The 21,383-nt window shown below is 39.0% G+C and overlaps 1 protein-coding gene across 1 annotated transcript; it reads right to left on the bottom strand.

Annotated features, from left to right (window-relative positions):
- Positions 1-1,701: 1,701 nt before the first annotated feature.
- Positions 1,702-19,735, bottom strand: PLK3 (polo like kinase 3). The gene is made up of 15 exons (XM_070939598.1): positions 19,441-19,735; positions 14,947-15,054; positions 14,731-14,847; positions 13,090-13,219; positions 12,633-12,720; positions 11,179-11,274; positions 9,414-9,612; positions 8,764-8,890; positions 8,198-8,307; positions 7,968-8,085; positions 5,987-6,070; positions 5,052-5,214; positions 4,086-4,215; positions 3,507-3,617; positions 1,702-2,412 (listed from the first exon to the last, which is right to left on the bottom strand). Exons 1-15 carry the CDS (start codon positions 19,636-19,638, stop codon positions 2,218-2,220), a joined length of 1,974 nt encoding a protein of 657 aa, XP_070795699.1. The 5' UTR covers positions 19,639-19,735; the 3' UTR covers positions 1,702-2,217.
- Between the last annotated feature and the right edge of the window lie 1,648 nt (positions 19,736-21,383).

Genomic DNA, 21,383 nt, shown 5'->3' with positions numbered 1-21,383 from the left:
GATGCAGCTATCTGTTTCCATGGCAGAGATTTTGATATATTTTACAATACCATATTGTACTGATTATATTTGTGTATTAGTAAATCAGTGCCTATTGATCAGTATTAAATGTAAGAATTTTTCCTTTTCATAATTGCATTCGAGCTTGCTTCTTTACTATTTTTTAAGTTTGAAGGTTGTTTTGTAAATTGCATATGTAAAGAATGTTAAAATAAAAATTATCCAGAAAGGGGACAAGAATCTCCAGTGTGTTTACATAACAGTGCAAGAGCCTAATCAAAGTAATTGATCACCTAAATTCCTCCCATGACATGTTGCCAGGCAAACTCACAAAGCTCAGGGGGCTGGGGCTTCTCCAGGTTGGCCACATACTTGGCCCTGGCTTTCAGCTGGCCCCTTCATAACCAGCCTTCCACAAAATGGTTAAAATAATCTTGCTCAGGTCAGCTTTTGAATTTTGCTATTATCGAGTTTTTCATCTGGGATTTTATCCATTGACCCGAGTTTTATAAAGCAGGTATTTTTGTGTTAGATTTTTCATTGGAATTGGCTATAAACTGGCATCTTGGAAGATGTGCAATATAAAAATGAATATACTGCAATCAATAAACAGTAAATGTCTGTTGTTAGCCTCTCCAAATAATAGGCAGAAGAATGCCAGAAGCCTGGTTTGGAATTTGGAAGCACAGAACACCAAATCTGTCCACCACTCGGATGTTTGTTTTGTCAGTTTCTTTGTTATCAAAATACTGGTGTAAAACTTTTCTTATTGTGAAGAGCATACAGCATATTGTAGCAGGTCAGAGTGCTGAAATTACTGCTCTAAAGAAATCTATGTAGTCATCTGTCTTACTCCAAGTTCCACAGAGTCAACTGGTTTCCACAAGATACTGTTTTGGACACAAAATAAGCATTTATCCTGCTTTTATTAAAAATGTGTTTATTATAATCAAACTGCTGCATTTTGGGAAATATGGTGTGCGTGATTGATAGGACACATGTGCAAAATAAATAGTTGGCATAAATACATAAATAAAGTTCTTTGATGTTCACACCATGTAGGCCCCACAGCTGAACAGTCTGTCAGGTTCAAAACTTCAAGTGGGCAGCTTCTTTTTAAGCTGTTCAAGTCTGTACCAATTTGTGAGATCTCCTGCTGTACCCTGGACTGAAAAGCAGCCAAGAAATTGGAGCAAACAGGTCATTCACAGTTTCAGCAAAAAGGAGTCCCATTTGCTTAATTAGTGTAACAGTTATATTACCCAACATGTTCCTTCATAGCTTCAAGTGCTTTGCAATAACACTAAAAGCCTGAATCGATCCAGATTTTAAGGCTGAACATTCAACTCTCGCCATTAAATAGTCCTTCCAAATTTGGAAGAGTTCTTCTCTACCAATTCTAGAGGACAGGCAATTGGCACTCTAGCCAACTAGAGTGGCTCAAGCATTTTTGTTTAGAACTATATTATAACTGGCACAAGAAGCTGTTTATCTGCTTTCACAGTAGAGAAGTCGGCCATGCCACAACTGCTTCCTTGCATAAGCCTTTTCTTCTCTAGATAGCCACACCCAATTCACAGCTTTGGTCCATGAGTCAGAGCCAAGTGAAGCTTGGGTAGTAACGCAACTCCCAGCGGTGCAATGCCAGTTTCCTGAGCAAACGATGGTAGTGTTGCAAGGACTTGAGACAACACAAGTAAAGCCACCAATTTCTATATTTTACTCCTCTTTCCATCAGGCTCTGGTACACCACTTTCCATACCAAATATCTGCTATCAGGCATTAGACCAAAAGCCTAGAAACCATCATAAAAAAAATATTTGTACTTTCCTTACCCTGTATATAGTGTATGGAGCGTAATTTCTCCTTCCTTTCTACCCAGTGACACCATGTGCATAACCAATTGTGCAATGATTGCACAGACATAAAACTTAAGGCATCTATCCCTACACCATTCGTCTGTGAACTGAAGCATTCACATCAAGCCATTTTTTTTTTAAAACAAGAAACTCAATGATGAAAGGGATCCAGAAGTGGATGAATCCTGAGGAGTTGTTCGGAGCGACATGTGTGCAGATTTGAAGTTTTCCTTTCTAGAAAATTAGACATCGGAATGCTTTCAACTGTGGATGCCTAGAGTTTGCCGTCCTTTATGCTATTAACGTATCCATCCTTGGAGTAATGGAGTGTTCCGGTGAGACTACTCCGCTTGCAGCCTTAAGCATCTGCTCGCTGTAGCAGTAGTTTGAGAATATACTTGATCCGACGTTGAAGTTCTGGTGAACAGCCCAGTTCTGCAATGCTGCTCAGCTTGTAAGTATAGGAATTCCTATCACAGTTTATGTAGGTAAGGAGGCAGGAGTGGTCAGGTTTGCTGAAGATCAACTTCGTATGATCGTTGTAAAAATTCACCTATAAAAAAAGACAGCACAATCACTTTCTTAATACTCATTACTGATGGCTATTTAAGGGTCTAGCACAGGGCTGCGGGCCGGATGAGTCACACACTGGCCATACCCACTCCCAGTTTAGGGAAGGGGGGAAAAGTCGCGATATGTCACGTGACGCCGCACGTTTAACACCTCTGGTCTAGCTTTTTTTTTTATTCTCCACTTTTATATTGCATGCATCTAGATTAAGCACAAATAACTCTTCTTCAATTATAGAGTGCTGTAAGCAATGTTCCATAACTTCAGCAGAAATAGGCCTGGAATTTTAGATCTGCTTTTTGGTGGGATTACCTTTTATATTTTAGATGTGGATTAAGCATATAAGCATTTTGCTAGATTTACTATATTTCACTTCCTGCTGAAAATTGGCAGGAAATTGAACAGCTGCTATTTAGGGGCTTGCTACTAAATTCTGGCTGTATGATCTTTGTAGTTATGGAGAATATGCATGCCACACCCCTGGTTAGCACATTTGCTAGGACACTATGAGACTTTGACTGTAGTTTTCTTCCTCTGTTCCCTTCAGTTAAAACACTGGAAGGAAGCAAAATGCAGAAGTTGAATTGAAGGGCTAAATATATAGATATACAGAAATGGGCCTACAGGTATCCAATATATGTTAAATTACTATAACAAACATATATGCACTTATATCCTGCCTTTTCTCCAAGTATAATAAGGTAGCAAATATGAGTTTATTGTACCTATTCTACTCTCAAAGCAATATATAGGATTGAGGGGTTCCCACAAACCTCCTCATAGGCAACCCTTTCCATTGCAGAGCCTTGTATTTTCATGAGGAGGAAGGAGTATTAGGTATGTTCACTATCTTGCATTATTTATAGAAACAGTAAGGGCAAGAAATAAATAAAAGCCTTCAAAAGATAAACTACCTTTGGCATAGCATCTTCCTGTTAATAAAAATATTTCTCATGTCAGTTAACATGAAGTAGCCTTGGAAGTGTTTGGCATGAGAAGTCTGTCTAGAATTCTCTTAAGTAGACAAGGTCACGGGTCATAAATACTTTTACATAAGGGACTTATTGCATTACACACCTGTAAAGTTCCATTGCTGAAGAGCATCAGTAAAGCCTGATTAGTTTTCACCCACTGTAGGAGCAGCAGAGGCAGCTGTCCAGTCTCTTCTATGCTGGGCAAATCTCCACCCTTTGAAAGAGGACAGAAAAGTTAGAAAAATGGACAAAAGAACAATGAACTCCTAACATTCCTTCTCAATCTATTCTCAGCATTCCCACCCAGATGATAATAAGTAGTTCCTCAGCTTCCACTGCAAAACAATAGCTCGTGTACATCAATACCAGAAACCATATTTAAGAAAAAGACAAATTAGCAAAAATTCACTGCATTCTGCAGAATTTTAGCTAAAGCTTCATTATACATGTGGAATAGGCATAGCCAGAAGAATAAGGCATAGCATCTGAGTACAGATCAGACAATGGGACCTGCTGATCAAAGAGAAAAGAAGGGAGGGAGGGAGGGAGGATTTAACTATTCTCTTTGAAAGTATTATGAAAGATGCCTATCAACTTCTAGATGAATTTGTTACAAAGTCAGCAATTCCTTCTGCATTCAGAAACCATCACAGCATAAACATAAACATACATAACATCTTACCTTCATGAGATGCTCCTCCATGTATGAAGCAAAGTACTGCAGAATCCCCATCTGTTCCTGTAGCTGTTCGGGAATTGCTGAAGTCGGGAAGGTGAAACGTTTGCTATTTGTCAGGTTGTAATGCACTTTCCTAAAAGGTAAGAGAAGGTAGTTAGTTATAGTAACACTTTGGATATATTATGTTATGCAAACTATCTACATATGGTAGAATGAAATGGAGAGGTATCTCCTTATTTTGATTTTATTTTTTATTTTTTTGGCCATTCAACAACTTAGCATTGGTAACATCAACAATCCTGCCGCATGACATGGAATGAAAGTGCATAGCTCCGAAAGAGGGTTTCTAATATAGTGATAAATATTAAAATGTGTTTTAAAAATGCATATCAGGTCTTCTAGAGCAGGGGTCCCCAACCCCCAGTGCGTGGACCGCATGCCAGCAACTGGGCCACGCAAACAAGTGAAGCCCCATCTATGGCAGCATGCAAAACCACACTCCCTCTGATCTGCGGAAAAATCTTTCTACATGGACCCGGTCCCTGGTGCCCAAAATGTTGGGGGCCACTGTTCTAGAGCAGGGCTGTCAAACTGTCACATGCTGGCCATGCCCACGCCCGGTTTAGCAAAGGGAGAAAAAGTCATGATATGTCACGTGATGATGCAGTGATGACGAAAGTTTGACAGCCCTGTTCTAGAGCACCCCAAGGGGGAAAAAAGGTAAGCACAAATTGTTGAGCTACTTTAAACAGAAAATGTCACTTTCCCTTTGTTATGAACTCCTTGCTCATGTCTGCAGTCATCCATTATTTTATTGCCTATTCTATCCAGTGATTATCATTCAGCCAATAAGGCTGAGCAATAGGTCTTCTGCTGTAGTGCAGATCTGATCCAAGTGCTTTACCAGCCTCAACTATATCCATATCCCTTCCTCAGCAGCTCCTCAATCAATCAATTTATTCGACTTACTTCCAGTCAGCTGAGAGAGACATGTGAGTTCCATCATTGAAGAGGACCCCAATGCTGTGGTTGGAGAGCTGGTAACCAAATCCGTACTTGTTGGAATAATCCACCCACTTGCTCACCCAAACAAAATGTTCATGGCAAGCCAGGGAAGCAGGGTTCGTCTCAGCTGGATAATGAACAAAGATACTCATTAATTTAGGAGAAATTGTTCGTATTAGATCAAATAATACCCTTTAAAGGACTGTATCAAAGACAGACAACATAGAAAGGAGCAAACTAAGATGGCTCCTCTTCCTCTTTCCCAACATCAGCCTCTAAATATGGAGGACGAATATGTGAAGCAAGAACTAATCCTTATTTATGAAGAACCACTCTCTTCCAATTCATGACCAAGTGCGAAAAGCCATTTGCACATTCAGCAGGGAATATAGACCCCTATATGATTTAGTTTCCTTTACAAAGTTCAAATCCTTTGTAAACAGTGTTTCAGCTCACATGGAAGCCTTTGCATGCAAACCAAGGCTTCCTTAAGGGCAGTTCCAGCTGACACAAATATAACTGGAAAAACAGGGTTCATCCTAGCTGCTTACATGGTCCATTTTAATCTTGAATAGGATTACAATTTTCCAGTGTTCTAAATCATAGTGAGAGACCCAAAGGTAAAGATAATTGCCCAGTTTCTCTCCCACTACAAATGGAGGGGGGGGCAATATGGATGATTAAATATGCTGTTCTCCATTCCCTCTCCTAGTGAACAGACCGTCAACACTTGGACATTAATATTAAAAAGGACTGGGAGAGGGAAAAGTGTTTGGAGGCAACAATATAGAGCTTTGTACCTCCTGTGCTTTATCCTGTTATTAACTTTCAGGAGAGAAGCTCTTTCCACAGGGTCCACCAGCCCATTCTGGGTTTCTGAATTAATACCCTTTACTTACCTGATGGCATAATAGAAAGACAGTTCTTCAGGAGCACAACAGCAGATTCAAAAAGAGCTGATGCTGTGACACAGTCTTCAAATACTAGACAAAAGAAAAATAATGACACAAGATTATTCCAGCTTCTATGGAGCAAGCTTAAGGAGATTCTCATTTGCGAAGCTAAAAATCTGAATATACATGTTAGGGAAATTCATTTTTATTAGATGATGATGTAAAATTGCAATCTCTGGTTCACCAAATTAGCAAAATTGATTATGTTGAACCTCTTAAAAGCTGTTTTGCTGTTCCCTGCCAGACCATGGCAGAAATCCATCTGGCTAAGATGGCCCCCACTCTGCTGTTGTTGTTTAGAAGAGCCTTGCCAAGGGCCCTGGATCTCCATCCAGGGCCCTTGGCAAGGGAGAACAAGACCCCCTCACTTTGATCCATCTGGCCTGTCGCACTTGCCATCTTTTATCTTTCTTTTTCCTGTTTCAGTGGTTTTATTCTAATTTGATTGTTGTAATCCACCCAGAGTCCTTGAAGTCGGGCCACATACATACAAGTTTAATAAATTGTTGGCCAGAAACTCAGCCAGATGATTGGCCTGAATTGGGCATTTTTATGCACCTATTGAGTCCTTCCCAAATACCTGGAGTAGGCAGATGTTGTTTGATGGTGTTAAAAGATATCATCTTTAAGCTGTTCCAAGCAAAGCTGCCTTTTACAATTGACTGATGGTGATTTTGTCAATGAGAATGGTGTTCAGATGACACTCCAGATGTTTTGGGATAGTACCAATAGCAATAGGTGCCTTGGGTACAATCTTTGCTTTCCTTTAGTACAATCATTCTATAACTATTGTAGGTCTTTGCATTTAGTGATATTTTTCTCCATTTCTTTCTCTTCTATTCTGCTGCCTCCAGGTATTGCCATGTCCATTGACAAACTTTTTTTAATCTTTCTTAATAGTTGTTATGTCTGGGGTGCTATATGGCAGTGTTGGTCAGTTTAAATTTTAAAGTCCCAGAGCAATTTAGCTTCTTTATTTCCTATTATTTTGTCTATTTTTTGGTCCTACCAGTTCTTACTTGCAGGTAAATAGTATTTCTTCCAGATATTCCAATGCTGGTACTTTGTCATGCTACTGATCGTGATCAGTCTGTGCAATTTTTTTCAGTGGCTAACTAGGTGGTCCACTTCAGCTTCTTTGCAGAAGTGGCCTTTACTGTCTGTGACTACCTTCTCAAGACTGGTTTTGTATGCATTTTGTATGTTCTTAAGACTTGGTCTTGTGCAGCCAGAATTAGCCCCTCAGTCCGTTTCTTCAACTTTCCTGCCCTTAACCATTTCCAGGTCTTGTTGTTACCTGATTGCCTATTATTATTTTTTTCTGTACTGGCCATGTAATACTTTGTCTTGTCATGTCTCTTTTCCATCCTTCACTTGGTCTTTTCTTGTAGGCCAGTTTGGTTTCTCCAATATTTAGTAAGCCTTCATGATGAAATAGCTCCAGTGCATCTTCTTCACTGTTCTTCAGATATTCTTCCAATGACCTTTTTTCTACTTCAAATGTCTGGTGTACTTTCCATACCTACGTATGTTCCTTGATAAATAATATCCTTTATCTAAGAAAGGCCAGGAATAAGTCTTGGTTCTGCTATTGGACTGATAGCTATCTTGAATTTCCAATGTCTGTTCAAATTACAATCCTGATCTCAGGTATTTGCAAGTCTATTGCTTGTCTATGGAGATTCTCAGTCATCGAAGTCATAGTTGTCCCAAAGGTGCTTTTTCAAGAGGCAACTGAACTTTGTTTTTCTTTGAAGACGTTTCGCTTCTCATCCAAAAAGCTTCTTCAGTTGTACTGCTGCTAGTAAACTCCTTATTGGATTTAATCCACTTAACCAACTTTGTATACGTTTAAAGATAGCCACTTCATTAGGTAAATGTATTCTGAACATCACCATATCCTACTGGAGATAATGGTAATTCTCACCTTCACAGCTACTAGCTGTTGTCCCACGAATGGATCTGAAGATGGACTTCTGTGAACCCTCTTCAGCTAGGGTCTCTGCAGGGCTAGAGCTAGGACTCTGACCGTTCACAGGAGTGACCTTAAAAAAAACCCAGAGTCATTTTAGTCTATATCCTTCTATCCATCTGATCCTTCTTTCTTCCCCTTCTGAAAGGGCCATGTGATCAACAAAGTTCCTAAAGTTAACTTACTTCATTTCCATCCACCATTTTGTGACTTATTTGCCTACAAATAGAAGTCTTTACAAGGCCCGATACCAGCTTAGAGATGTCATCTTTCTCTTCAGAAGTAGTCTTCTTAACTGTGGAGAGGGGAAAATTCAGAAGACTTATATAACAGACAATCCTATAAGTGACAAAATGAGTTCAAGGAGGAGAATAATGAGTGTTAAAACCAGAAAACTACATTCAGCTTGACCACAATCCTATCCAAAAGATGATAATATAGGAATCATATAGTTGATAATATAGCCAAATTTACAGCTCCCTTGTCCATTATTTATATCTCAAATATCATATAGTAAATTGTTAAGAATGACTTGCCTGTTGCCAATTCTAATGCTTCCAAAATTTCCCAGACATGCAAAGGCAACTCTCAAACCAATTAAAATTAAATATTCTTTGATGATTGGTCCAAGACGTGCAACCAAAAGACCACAAACTAACTGGATAGGATAGGCATGCTACTACTTTTTGTCCAATACAGTTGTAGGATTTTAGGAAATATGTCGTATACTAGGTCACACTGCAGAACTCACCTCTGGACTTTCTTTTTCTAAAGAGTGTCTTTGTGACCTTTACCAATAGGCTCTTAGCAGGGTTGGGGGGGCTCAGTTCGGGCGCCATCATGCAGCTGCTGGGTGGGAGCTTATCAGGTGTGTATGCCTAGGAAGTTAAAAGTATTAGTAAAATTTAAATTAAATGTCAGAACAGAAAGCATTCATTATATTACATTTTCCTTGCTTTTTCAGAACTCTCTTATGCAGGTTTGAGATTGGGCCATTTTCATCAAACGTTCCACAGTCATGGGTTTTAAAATTCTGCAGAAGGTTCTGATTTAAGAGGCAAGAATGTAACAATCAGGTTGTTCAGAAAACAAAAGCCAGAGCAAAGAGCAGAGTCATGTGAGCGCAAGTGTTAATTAGAAGCAGGATGTAATTATCTAAATTACAATCCAGGCAAGATTCCAGGAGCTCACACCCTTAGTAATAGGGGCAGCGATGTTCTTGCACTGCTAGGGCCCCAATGATGGCTTCACCTGAAAACTTCACCTCTAGAAGGGCAGTATCCAAGCAAAAGATGGAGATACAACTACCAATGGATTATACTTTGTAACAGCCCAGTTTGTGGTGCTGGCATTACTGCGCCAAAGTTAAAACAGTGCACTTTTGAAAGGGCTGCAACTCACCTTCGTGAAAAACTCATGGTCCAAGATTTCTTCCAATGTGAAGCGTTCCTCCGGATTGCGTTTCAAGATGCCAGCGAGGAGGTTTTTGGCCGATACAGAAAGGAAAGGAGGAAGTGTATATACAACATATTTGATGCACCGATAGGTCTCCTTGAGATCTGAAGTCTCAAAAGGTGGGTTTCCACATAGTAAAGTGTACCTAAGGTGTGGGAGGGAGAGAAAGAAGAGGGCAAAAAAAGAATGCTAAGGAGATTGAAGGATACCACTTCTCTGCAGTCAGCACTGACAGACTCTCTATTAGCACTTGACTCAGCAGCAACCATGGAGGAAGTTGATGTTAGACAACACCCAACTTTAAGTTTTCTCTGTAATCAAGCTCATGAGACATTGCTATTCCTCCAAGTGCCTGCAGACCGGAGGCACATCCGGCTGGCAGATGACAGGGCTCCTCCATGTGATCAGAGCTAAGAATCTCTTAGGAACTAAACTTTTCTGGAATGAATCTGAGCTGAAGCACAGGGAGTTGTTCCCTTAAGTGGCTTCTCAGTGAATATCCCTCTCCCCTTTCTCAGCCTTTAGAAGTACATTTTCCATATGGGCTGTGTAAACAGGAAACTGTGGGTAACCAAAGCAAAGCAATCTAAAGGCTCAGACTATTTTTCAAGATGCTCCGGAAAACTGTTGAATACCACCTGAGAGTTAAACAGTTACCCTGTGCGCTGCAGAAAAGCCACTTTTTTCCATTTGTTTTGAAGAAATTTAAAAAGTAGATCATTAAAGTTTAATAACAGCCCTAATGTTTTGAATTTTAAAGCAATGTTATATAAATTTATGCTTAAACACACATGGATCACACATAGTTTAAACTCCGTGATCTACACACAGTCTAGATAATCAGCTGAGCTTTTTCTTGAGGCTAATTTTTATAAACTGCAGGAACAAGGAACTAGACTGTTATGGAGACCTGGTATATTTAGCATCAACAAGAGAAAGTGGATGCACTTTGTCATCAACTCCTTTTAATGCCCTCAAGGAAACATTTTTGGAGAACCATTTGTCTGAAATAGCATATGGTCCAATTGAGCGGGAGGTTGGACTAGAAGACCTCCATGGTCTCTTCCAACCCTATTATTCTGTTACGTTTCATCAGAACACTGTATGTTATAGACATACGGAAGGAGTGTCCCAAGGTGCTTTTTCAAGAGGCAACTGGACTTTCTGGTTTTTCTTTGAAGATATTTTGCTTCTCATCCAAGAAGCTTCTTCAGCTCTTCCACGGAAGGATATTAAGATTTGCAGAAATCAAGAGAGAACTAAAATGGGCCTCATGCAAGTTACTGCCTCCATGAAGTCCATTTTGACTTGGACTTACATGGTACTCAAGGAAGTGATTGATTTATATATCCCATTGCCAGCTATTTGTCAAAGCTTGGAGAAGGCTCAAATAATGCTATTTTGTGATTACTTTGCAGTTTCTCCATAATACTCTGCTGAAACTGGATTTAATGGCTAGAATTTGGCCTTTTGCTATATTCTATTTATTTTACTAGAATTTCTATTCAGGTTCTTGGACCAGTCTAACCTTTGGCCTAACTTCAGTACTTTTAAGTGACAAAACAGCAGACTTTTAAATGATGTTATATATACATGTACATGCACCTATTAATGCTTACTATTTCATTTACCCACATGAAAGAGCAGAGCTCCACAAAAGCCACACTGCAGAAGCAAATAATCAATCGTAAAATTTAAAGTCTACACTTACATGACACAACCCAAAGACCATACATCTGATTCTGGCCCATGTCCTTGTCGCACCAGCACTTCTGGAGCAAGGTAGTTTGGAGTACCACAGATAGTCCTGGAGGACAAAAGTACACAGTATGAGACAATGAACTGAGCCTAACATTTCTGCAACTCTCTTTCATGCCTTCTATTCAACTTGACAACATATTTATTATGCCAAGGGACAACTTTTCCCAACTTAGTGTCCTTCATGTGGTCAGGTTAGCTAGAATTTTCAGCTAGTACTTAAGGGTGTACATTTAGGAGGTATAGGTAACTAAAGGCAATGATCCTGCTGCTGCCACCACATAGCAGGTCCAGTAAATAGGACTGAAGTGTTCCCCCCTCCCCAAAAGTCCCACCAAGATAGCCTCTCAAATTAGGCAGGTATTTGTTAAATGTAAGTTGTCAACACTGGGAAGAAGCACAGTACCAGTAAATAAAAAATGAGCCTTTTAAGAAAAAAAATATATAACCAAACTATTTTTTATTTTGAAGTTCCACTACTGCTAGGGGTGATTTTTTTTAAAGCTATAATACAACTTGATCCATTCATTGTTAGCTCTTAGGAGAAATTAAACTTTTCATCAAGGATGCCAGAAAACAAAACACGTCTTGCCATTTTTATTTTGTCATTTCTTTTATTCTGCAGCTGGGCTTCAGAAACCTTCCTTCTTCCAGCCACTTCATAAGTCATACGAACACATTGCCTTGTTCTACGAACAGGACACGCAAGAAGCTTTTTCACAACTTCCCAATGAGGAAGTATGAGCCTTCTGCACCTAACAACCTGTGCTGGTAAACTGACACTGCTTTCCCACTAATACTCATTTCTGATCAGTACGTTTGCCAACTCCAACTGCCAACATTTGCACGAAGCGTAACACAATATAAGCTTACCCATTGTTTCCCCTCTATGGAGCAAACCACAAGGTCTCAGCCTTAGACATGACTACAGACACCACATTGTTTCTTCGGTGACCAAGTTCCAGGCTGATGCAAAGGAGTCTATTTCAAGTCCCTTGGCCCCTGTTGCACTCAGATTCTTCCCCTCCCCCCAAAACGCAGCTGCAAAGAATGAAGCACCAGGACAATAAAGCTCTGTAAAAGAAGACCCTTCGCCCTTACTTAGAATAAAGAGCGCATTAGAGATGGCAGCACAAGAACATAGTCCCAGAGAAATACGGCAGGGACTAGCAACATGGGCCTGCAAACACTAATGTTTGCATTGGTCCACCCTTTCTAATTTTTCTAATCAATCATAGACTCCTTTGAAAAAATGGAATTTAGAACTTCCACTAAAAATCTCCTGCTTTTCAGTCTTGGGGGGGTAGGGGTGGATAGAGAAGGGTTAGGCAACTGGGAGATATTATGCAATAAAGCAAAGGCCTGAGAATTTGCTGATGCCTGGCATAAAAATGTTGAACCACTTACTTTTTTCTCTGGTCTGCAGGCTCCTGGCGAGCAGCCAAACCAAAGTCACCAACTTTCAGTTCCATATTTTCATTGATGAAAAAGTTACCTGTGGCAGACATATTGGTTATTTGCTTAGTTTTTATTACCTATTTCCTGCCTTTCTACCTCATTTTGACATTACAAAAATATTCTCAGAGTTCATACCTCCCTGCCTCTAGGCCAAGAAGTTACTAATCCTATATTAGTGCCATGTAAATAAAAAAAAATTAAACTAAGTACTTTTTAGCATTTAGAATCCCAGTTTTTGCTTTTTTTTTAAAGAGAAGATCTTAACATGCAAATTTAGAGAGATTATACTGTGTCTCCTTAAGGCAATCTCATTCTCAAAACAAGTATTGTAGTTAACACGTTAGATATATATTTTTGGCATAACTTATTTTACTCATGAGTAAGAGAGCAGCTGTGCTGTACATACCCAACTTGAGGTCTCTGTGTAAAATGCCTTTAAGGTGGAGGTACTTCAAAGCAGAGATTATTTGTTTGAGGTAATACCGAACCTCTGGCTCCAGGAGGGTATGGCGGGACTTCCAGATATGTGCCAAAGACTAGAACAAGACATAATTAATCATAAAGAGGCTACAAGCAGACTGCTATTTGGCGCACTGTTCATAACGCAAGTTCAAATCCCCATTCCTCCGTGAAATTCAGGAGTAAATGTGAGCCAGTTATTAATCTAATCTAATCTAATCTGCTCCACAATTCTTCAATTTGATGAAATGGAAAACTTTAAGCCATACTGGTGGTTGGTGGCAGAAAAAGAACTATAAATACATGGGACATAGACATGACTGTCCCAGTTACCCATGAGCCTCATGACAAGTAAAGGCAATAGAAAGGGCTTCTCCTCAATCCTTTATATATCAGGCATGGACAAACTTGGGTACAATAGATTTTATTATACTGTAACATCTTATCCACCTTATGGTTATGCTGGCTAGAGATGACAGGTACTGAATACATTAATGTCTCGGTGGTCGATATGCTGCTCTTCCAAGTTCTAATATTTTCCCATTCAAACTCAGTCTAAAGTGTTCAAGTATGTTTCCATTTGATCCTAAACCTTCCTCCACATTCCCATTTAATCTTCTTAATGAAGTTATGGTGTATCTACAAGTTTTTCTAACTTTTTTCTCAGACTCCAAATAAAATCCGTGCAATACTTCCATGTCCATTTTCCAAAATTCAAGATACTCAAGTGACTAGAAATTTTATCTTGTGGGTACAGTGAAATATGCTAAAGTGTATATGAACTGCACGAATGAAATTTGGTATTTAAGCATTAAGAAGGTTCACCAAAGAAATTTTCAAATCTTAATAGCCATTTCTAGCAGAGGTCATTCTTCTCTTAAGTAATGGCATGAATTCTGATATAACATCTACAAACACTATTGCAACAAGTAATCCTTGCTGGACAGTTTAATACCCACTCTGATGTACCCCAGAGCAACTGAAGCCATTAAGATGCCAAAAGTTGACACTGTTTATATGAAATTAAAGTGCAAATAAAGAACAAGTAACTAAAATAGAACAAGTGCTACTTGTGGGAGTCCTAATGTCTATACTGAAAATACTTCTATGACAGATTCTTACAAAGAACATTTTTATCACTCTAAGAATACTTTCAAAGCAGTAATAAATTTAGGAAGACAAGCAGGAAGCATCAAAGTGGCAAGTTGCAATACACACCGTCAGTATTGGTAAGCAACCTAGAAGTGAACATCTTTACTAACAACATTGTGAACAAAGTTTAACAAAAATGGACCCTGCAAGATGATAGCACCAAATCATTGTTCCAGAGAGGGCATAACCTATAAACTATAACTATATGATCCATAGGGGAATGCACAATGCTATAAAATATTTTTGTTTCAACTGCTCATGTGATAGCAGCCCTAGTTTCATTGCCCAGCAGAGAGCTTCGTAAGGCTTTGATGGTGAGAGACTGTTAAGGAATCAAAAGAACATACATAATTGTAAAAGAAGGCGGCTATAATATAGTAAAACATGCTTCAGGGAACACATGGGGCTCAGAGACAGAATGTAACTTAGTACTCACTTTCCTACTACAATGCTCAAGGAAAATATAAATGTTGTCTGCATCTTCAAAATGATGTGAGAACTTCACAATATGTTTGTGATGCAGATCTCGGTGTAGTTCAATTTCATTGATGATCTGAAAGAGTCACCAGAAAGGTTACAGTTCAGGAATCAACATCTAGCACAAATTGATCACTTCACTTATTCTCAGCCTGCTCAGGCCTCAGTCACATACCTTCTCACGTTGGTGTGGTTTAGCCACTCTGCTGTGAGGGATAACTTTCACGGCATATGTTGTGTTGCTTGAGAGGTCAATTGCTTCATAGCATCTTGCAAATCCCCCCTGCCAATCAAAAAGCAGAAATTACCTATGTATGCTGCAGGACAGGGTGGATTTGATTTGATCAACTTGATTTAAATTATAATTTTTAAAGAGCAACTGTCATCCCTGCTACTCCTCTGACCTGCTGTTGCAGAATATACAGCCTCGTGCTACATAACTAAGCTCCATTTCATGCTGAATATACTAAATTATTTATGTATCTTAAATAGAAAACTATCTTTAGATAGATTTTTACTCCAAAAGCATTTTATTAAAATAAATTTGATAAAAATAAAAGAAATCCGATTTAAATAAAAAAAACTGATTTTTTAAATTTTTTTAAAATCCATTTTTATCCACCCTGCTGCAGGAACTTCCCATTTTCCCATGATGCACAAGTAAATTATTGGAAGGCACTTATTCAAGACACCCACACTATTCTGAATATAATATTCTGAACATAAGCCTGTAGTCAAGGTTCTTGGCCATTCTTATATATTTTTTAAACTTCCTGCCCGACCACCTCCCTTGCCCTATGCCAATTTGCGAAATTAGCCAATGGGCCATTGTTAGAGAGAGAGAGAGAGAGATGGAAAGACAGAGAAATGTAGAAAGCATCTACAGGTCTGGTCTCCAGGTAAAAGCTTCAGAGAAGAATAACAGGCAGGAATATTCTTTGTCAAATAGATTAATGTCCATAATAGCCTATTTATAATGTAGCAGATTTTCTCAGACCTTCTGCTTTTTGTGACAGCACTGAACAATAATAAACAGACCTAAAACTCCAAGATAAATACCTTGTCAAGAGCATAGCGCAAATGGTATGAGTACATAAATTGCATAAATATCACCAAGATATATCTGGGCTGTGTTTAATGTCAAATTCTGATACTTTGTGATAGAAAGATGAAAATGTGTCCAAAACTTTTGCCCATATTTGTCTCATCGTACCTATGACTCAAATGCATAACAGATTTAAATCAGTTGGAGATAAGGACAGTTCAGGAATCATATTCTGGCTTTCGGTCAATCAAATTTTAACCAGAAAACAATTACTTATAAACAGCAAATACAATGGTTACGAAACCTAGAAATTGAATCCTATGATAAATAGCTAAAATAACTTGGATTACTTGGCTTGGAGAAAAGATAAGTCTTCCTTAGAAACTGTATCCAAAAAAGAAATTTAATTTTTAGAAAGTTATTGGTGGCAGCTTGCTGACAGTAAAATAATATGTTTCAGAAGATAATATGCTTCTTGGAAGGCATTCAACAGAAGTGGGTGGCTAGAGATACTCTTGATGCAGATTCTCACACCGAGGCCTAAATTTTCCAGATCTTGTTCCAAATGTTAAAACAACATGCTTGATGTACTGACTACACAATCAAATATTTCATTGCTTCTAATGTTTGTCAGAAATGTGCAGGTACAAATTTGATAAATTTGATCCAGCAATTTGAAATATACTATTCTTTCTTTGTTATGTATTTTTTTAGCATATAGTTTTGCCTATGGCTTTGGAGCTTTACATTCACGCCTTTGGGTTTCACTTTACTCACAGGTAGGCTTTTTTTCAACAGAGAATGGCTAAGCCCTATTCATATGACACCCAAAACAAAATTACTCTCTAGACAAGTTTTTCAAGCAGCATAGAAAGTACAAGCTTGGCTGCACCATACTCCTTTGTTTGAAATAGCTTCACACCTAAACAACATTTTGGCCAAGACAAACCAGTTTCTCTGCACCAGAGAATCCTGGTTTGGGTATTGTCTTTACAGAAGCAATTTAAGCTAGTATCATCAAAAACCATTCCCAATTGATAGCAATAAGAAAACAAGTATTTCCACACACTGCCACATTCAATGCAAAAGATTGTTTTTCTTGATATTAAACAAAAACATCACCATAGCCAATGAACAGACACATTGCTTTGTATAATGTAGAGCAAACACAACCAAAAGTTGGACCCCTTCTATCAAAGTATGATCTTTGAAACACAATCAGTTTTCCTGGTAGAGATTTCCAGCATAAATGCTGCTGTTTTCTCCAACCTGTTCAGAAAGCTAGTTATGTATTTTGCTCAACAAGTATGCCAATTTTGTATGACCCAAGAAGAAAAAATATTTTAATCAAAATATTCTTGCTCTTGTATTTTGAGAAACTCTCTGTATCCAATAATATATAACTCAGCAGCATCTACCTAAATAATAGCCTTATGGCATCTTAAATATAACAAATGCCTTTTTATTGTGTAAAGTCCTGTGGATCACAGTGTGCTTCATGAGATGCATGGACTATTGTCACAAAAATAGAGTACATTCTGATTCTATTAGGATAAAAAATACAGAAATGGCCATTATCAAAACAGTGGGAAAATGCGACATAGACCTATTTGTACTGATCACCCATTCCTATGAAATCCACTTCTAGGTACATCCTTTAAAAATTAAATAAAGGCATGCTTCCACGAGTTATGCTGAGAACTTTGCAGTGCAAGACCAGATTAAGAAAACATACAAAAAACCTCTTGGCTTAATCTTGGAATTCATCTTCAGTTCTATTTTCACATGGTCATATTGCTCCTTTATTGCTTCATGAGCATTAAAAGACAGCTATCTGTTTCTAAAGAAAACACTTGCGAAGCCGCAAAATACTAGAAAAACATAGAGTGGGTTCACGTATGGCACTAAATCAGTGATTTATTTAAAAAAAACATGGCTTGGTGGAGAATGTCATAGTCACATTATGAGTATAGAATTCCACAGCCTCCATCAGCAAGCACTGCAGCCTTGTTCAACGTGATGCTGTTAAATACATTGAAAATTAGTTGCTAACATTCCCAGCCAGCTGAGTTTTCAGTCATACTAACTATAAATCACAAGGCTTGAAGTCCAATGCAACTGGAGAATAAACATACTGGACTGCCTTCAGATTCAAGCTATTCCTATTGAGTAACTTGATGTACCGGTCTGAGCATGAAAGAGTCATGTAAGGATACAGTCCTCCAAATGCCTTTGGCATTTACGCCCCACCTTTTCTCTGGGATGCTCTGGGTAGTTTATAATGAGATAACCCTCAGAAGTCTGAGGATTAAGCTAAGCTCATAATAATTCAAAAAACTCCATATAAACACAATACAGATCAAGGCCACCCACTCCCAAGTCCAATTTCTGTGGCAATTATTTATTTTTTTACCAGAATTCATAAACCATTAAGTTGGGGGATGGTCAGCATATAAATTAATAAAATAAAAATAAAAATTGGAGGCTTAGTAGGTGAAACTCATATTTATCTGAAGAATTCTAAACCCAGAAGTTTAAATATCAAAGCTGAACCGAGTTTTCAGTCTTCATAACCCAGAAATCCATTGGCACCCAGCCACCTTCTAATTACACTATATTAAATCACATTTGTTTTGCTAGTTTTATTCTATTGTGATCACTTATATTACTGTTGCTTGCTTAACCATGGTTTATTAAATAAACCACAGTTGGTTAATTGACACAACCCTAAACCACGTAAACTACTAGAAGTTGGCCACTGGGTCACCAACTGTCTAGTTTCTGCTAATCCCTACAGTCAGCCACTGTAGAGAGAGAAATTTTCTGCCAAGGTCAGTCTTCACAAACCCCCGAGAAACATAGTTGAATTAAAATTTGCTTGCTCGCAATTAAAGCCAATTTTCCAGCATCAACAAGCCAACCACAAGAATTGATTCACATACAACCATAAGCTAGAGTTAGAATTCAGGGTCTTGTGAATACAGCCCTTAGCCTACAAATCCTTTTCGCAGTCACCGAACTATCTGCAGGATGGAGAGACAAACTATCGTCTATCTCGTGTGTAACATACGAGTAGCAAACCAACACAGGCTCGGATTTCTTTAAAAGAATCCTCTTAGAGAGAATTGGACTCTAATAATGGGAAATCTCTGATGCTTTTAAGGGAAGGAGGAGAGGGAAAAGAACGCATAGGCTCAGAAGAACCAGATCGTATAAGAACCCAGGCCACCCAATGGGGAAGAGCACAGCAGGAGTCGTGCCCAGACAGGCCTGTCTCGGATCAGTCGAAATCTTGCTGGGATGGAAGAGAAGAGCCTCAATCGGGACGAGACAAAAACCCAGGCCAGGAGAAGGGAAGCTTTTCGCTCCCCCATCACAAAAACAATCCTCAACTACCACACTTATTATCACGTTCAATCATTCCCAGCACAAACCAGAATAAACTACTCCTTAAATCCATTCGTCCTTTTCCGTGAACGCGGCTCATTCAGTCCTTTCCGCGCCCAGAGCAGAAGCCAGCTTGGCTCATCCCTCGGACACGGACTGCAGAGCGGCCGAGGAATCGCGATCGCTCCCCTCCAGCGAAACCCTTCCTACCCGTTGCAAATGCACACCCGCACGTACCTTGCCGAGCAGACGGCCTTTGTTGTAGGATCTGCCCGTGACTGGGTCGCTAATAATTCGGATGGGTTCGGCCGGTCTAGATGTCTCCATACGGGTGGGTTTAGGCGTCTCGATCGCGGGAAACGAAGGTTTGTACAGATCCGAGGACAGAACGTGGTCGTTGAAGGGATGAGAAGGCGGGAAACAAAGGGGCTCCATGATAGCCCGGCTTCTTCACTCCCTACGAGGAGGGGAAGGAGTCCCAGCGCCTTCTCCCGAGCGCTCGCAAAGACACGTGCCGCGCCGGCAAAGGAAGTTTCATCTACACTTTCTGCGCCTACAGTCAGGGAATCCCGGTACTTTTATCAATGAGTGAGTCTGACGTCATCGAATAGGAAACCCCACCCGCCAAACGTAGAGGGCGGGAATTAGCCCTTAAAGAACCCGTCGCCTCTCTTGAAACAAAAGAGAGATGCAAAATATTCCATCCGTCTTCTGGAAGAGCAAAAAAAAGTAGAGGGGGAAAAAACTCGGAAAGCTGCATCGACGGAAACTAGAGATAAAATTTAGAAGTGGCGTTTACAGCCTCCGGGGAAAGGTTGCCCAGATTAACATCTGGGGTTTCTGCTCAAAGATATACCGGTAGATATATATGACTGCAAAATGAGGACCAGGATTATGGGGCAATAAAGCCTTCAATAAAGGATAATGTTTGTAGCTCAGGGTTGAAATGAGGGGTCCTTGGTGCTCTCTGAGCTTGCTTGTTTTCTTGCAGACGTTTTATTACCCTAACTATAGGTAACATCGTCAGTGCTAGTCTAATAAAGACTTCGCTTTGCTCCTCTCTAGAGACCGTTTGGAGTTTTGCTCTCCAGAAATTGTAAGTCTGCTTGTTTTTCCATCTAGGAGCCCTGTTTAATGCTGAAAAACAGTTGCCATCTTCGGGATCTGAAGAACAGATCCAAGATTGCTGCTGGTTTGATTCTGCCGGTTGCAAAAACTTTTAACATAATCAAGCCCATGTATTTAATTAAACTTAGAATATAACATGTCATGTGGACACAGTGGATTCACACATCACCCTAAGCTATAATATAATTTGTTTGATTTTAACTTTGTGTATTCCAGAAACTCAGCTATTGTGGTTGGCAAACAACAGTAGTTTGAATTAACTACTGTGACTTAATTGTGATTTATTCAAGTAAGCATGGTTAAAGAATTGTGGTTTAATACATGTGAACTTGATCCCAATTAATGGTGTTCACATGATACATTTAGCCATGATTAGTTTTAGTGTACTCAGAACGTCTGGCTAGATTTATGCAATACATTGAATTATAAAGTATTCATATTGGCTGGATTATACTACAATATGGCTAAACCCCACCAGGCTAACCTAAAATAAGTTTGGCAAGTCAATGATTCAATGACTCATATGAACCCAGGCCTGGATAACCTTGAGCCATTCGCTACTTCTAGTCTAACCAGCTGAGGCTAGTTTTTAAAACTAGAAGACAATAATTGTATTGGATATATATTAGAATCATTGTGTAATAATTAGGCTAGATATCATGTAACTTAAAAGAGCATGATATTGAATGTGCAACTGATGTGCAACTATTTCCAGATAAGCATTTATAGTGGAATCTGAATTGCTCACTCACTCATACTTTACAGGGCCCTTATGATGGTATTTATTTGTAATCCACTATATTTCCACAGTTCTATTTTTATCTGATTCACTCAACAGAAAAGGCATGATTTTCCGGAAGCCCAGAATACCAGCCCCATCCCAATGTATCTTAGCATTATGCTTATCATTATGGGTTTGCTATAAGGAGTAAAAGTATTAAAAAACCATCAGCATAAAACTTTCAATTAAATATAACAGTATCATTTTATGACCATTTTAAATCATGTTACTAGGATTTTTTTCTTTATGTATATGTGAAATGCAGTATTCC

This window comes from Pituophis catenifer, unplaced genomic scaffold (assembly GCF_029215685.1).
Source record: "Pituophis catenifer annectens isolate HBS135680 unplaced genomic scaffold, rPitCat1.0.hap2 SCAF_3, whole genome shotgun sequence".
Taxonomy (NCBI): Eukaryota; Metazoa; Chordata; class Lepidosauria; order Squamata; family Colubridae; genus Pituophis; species Pituophis catenifer.
Note: the sequence above shows the minus strand (reverse complement) of the source record. Positions and strands in the feature narration are given on the sequence as shown.

Excerpts from the sequence above, each read along its gene's own strand:
- PLK3 (XM_070939598.1), bottom strand. The coding sequence starts at position 19,638 with ATGGAGCCCCTTTGTTTCCCGCCTTCTCATCCCTTCAACGACCACGTT. Across the intron at positions 15,055-19,440 it reads AAGGCCGTCTGCTCGGCAAG|GGGGGATTTGCAAGATGCTA; the intron begins GTACGTGCGGGT and ends TTTGATTGGCAG. Across the intron at positions 2,413-3,506 it reads TCAGCAATGGAACTTTACAG|GTGAATTTTTACAACGATCA; the intron begins GTGTGTAATGCA and ends CTTTTTTTATAG.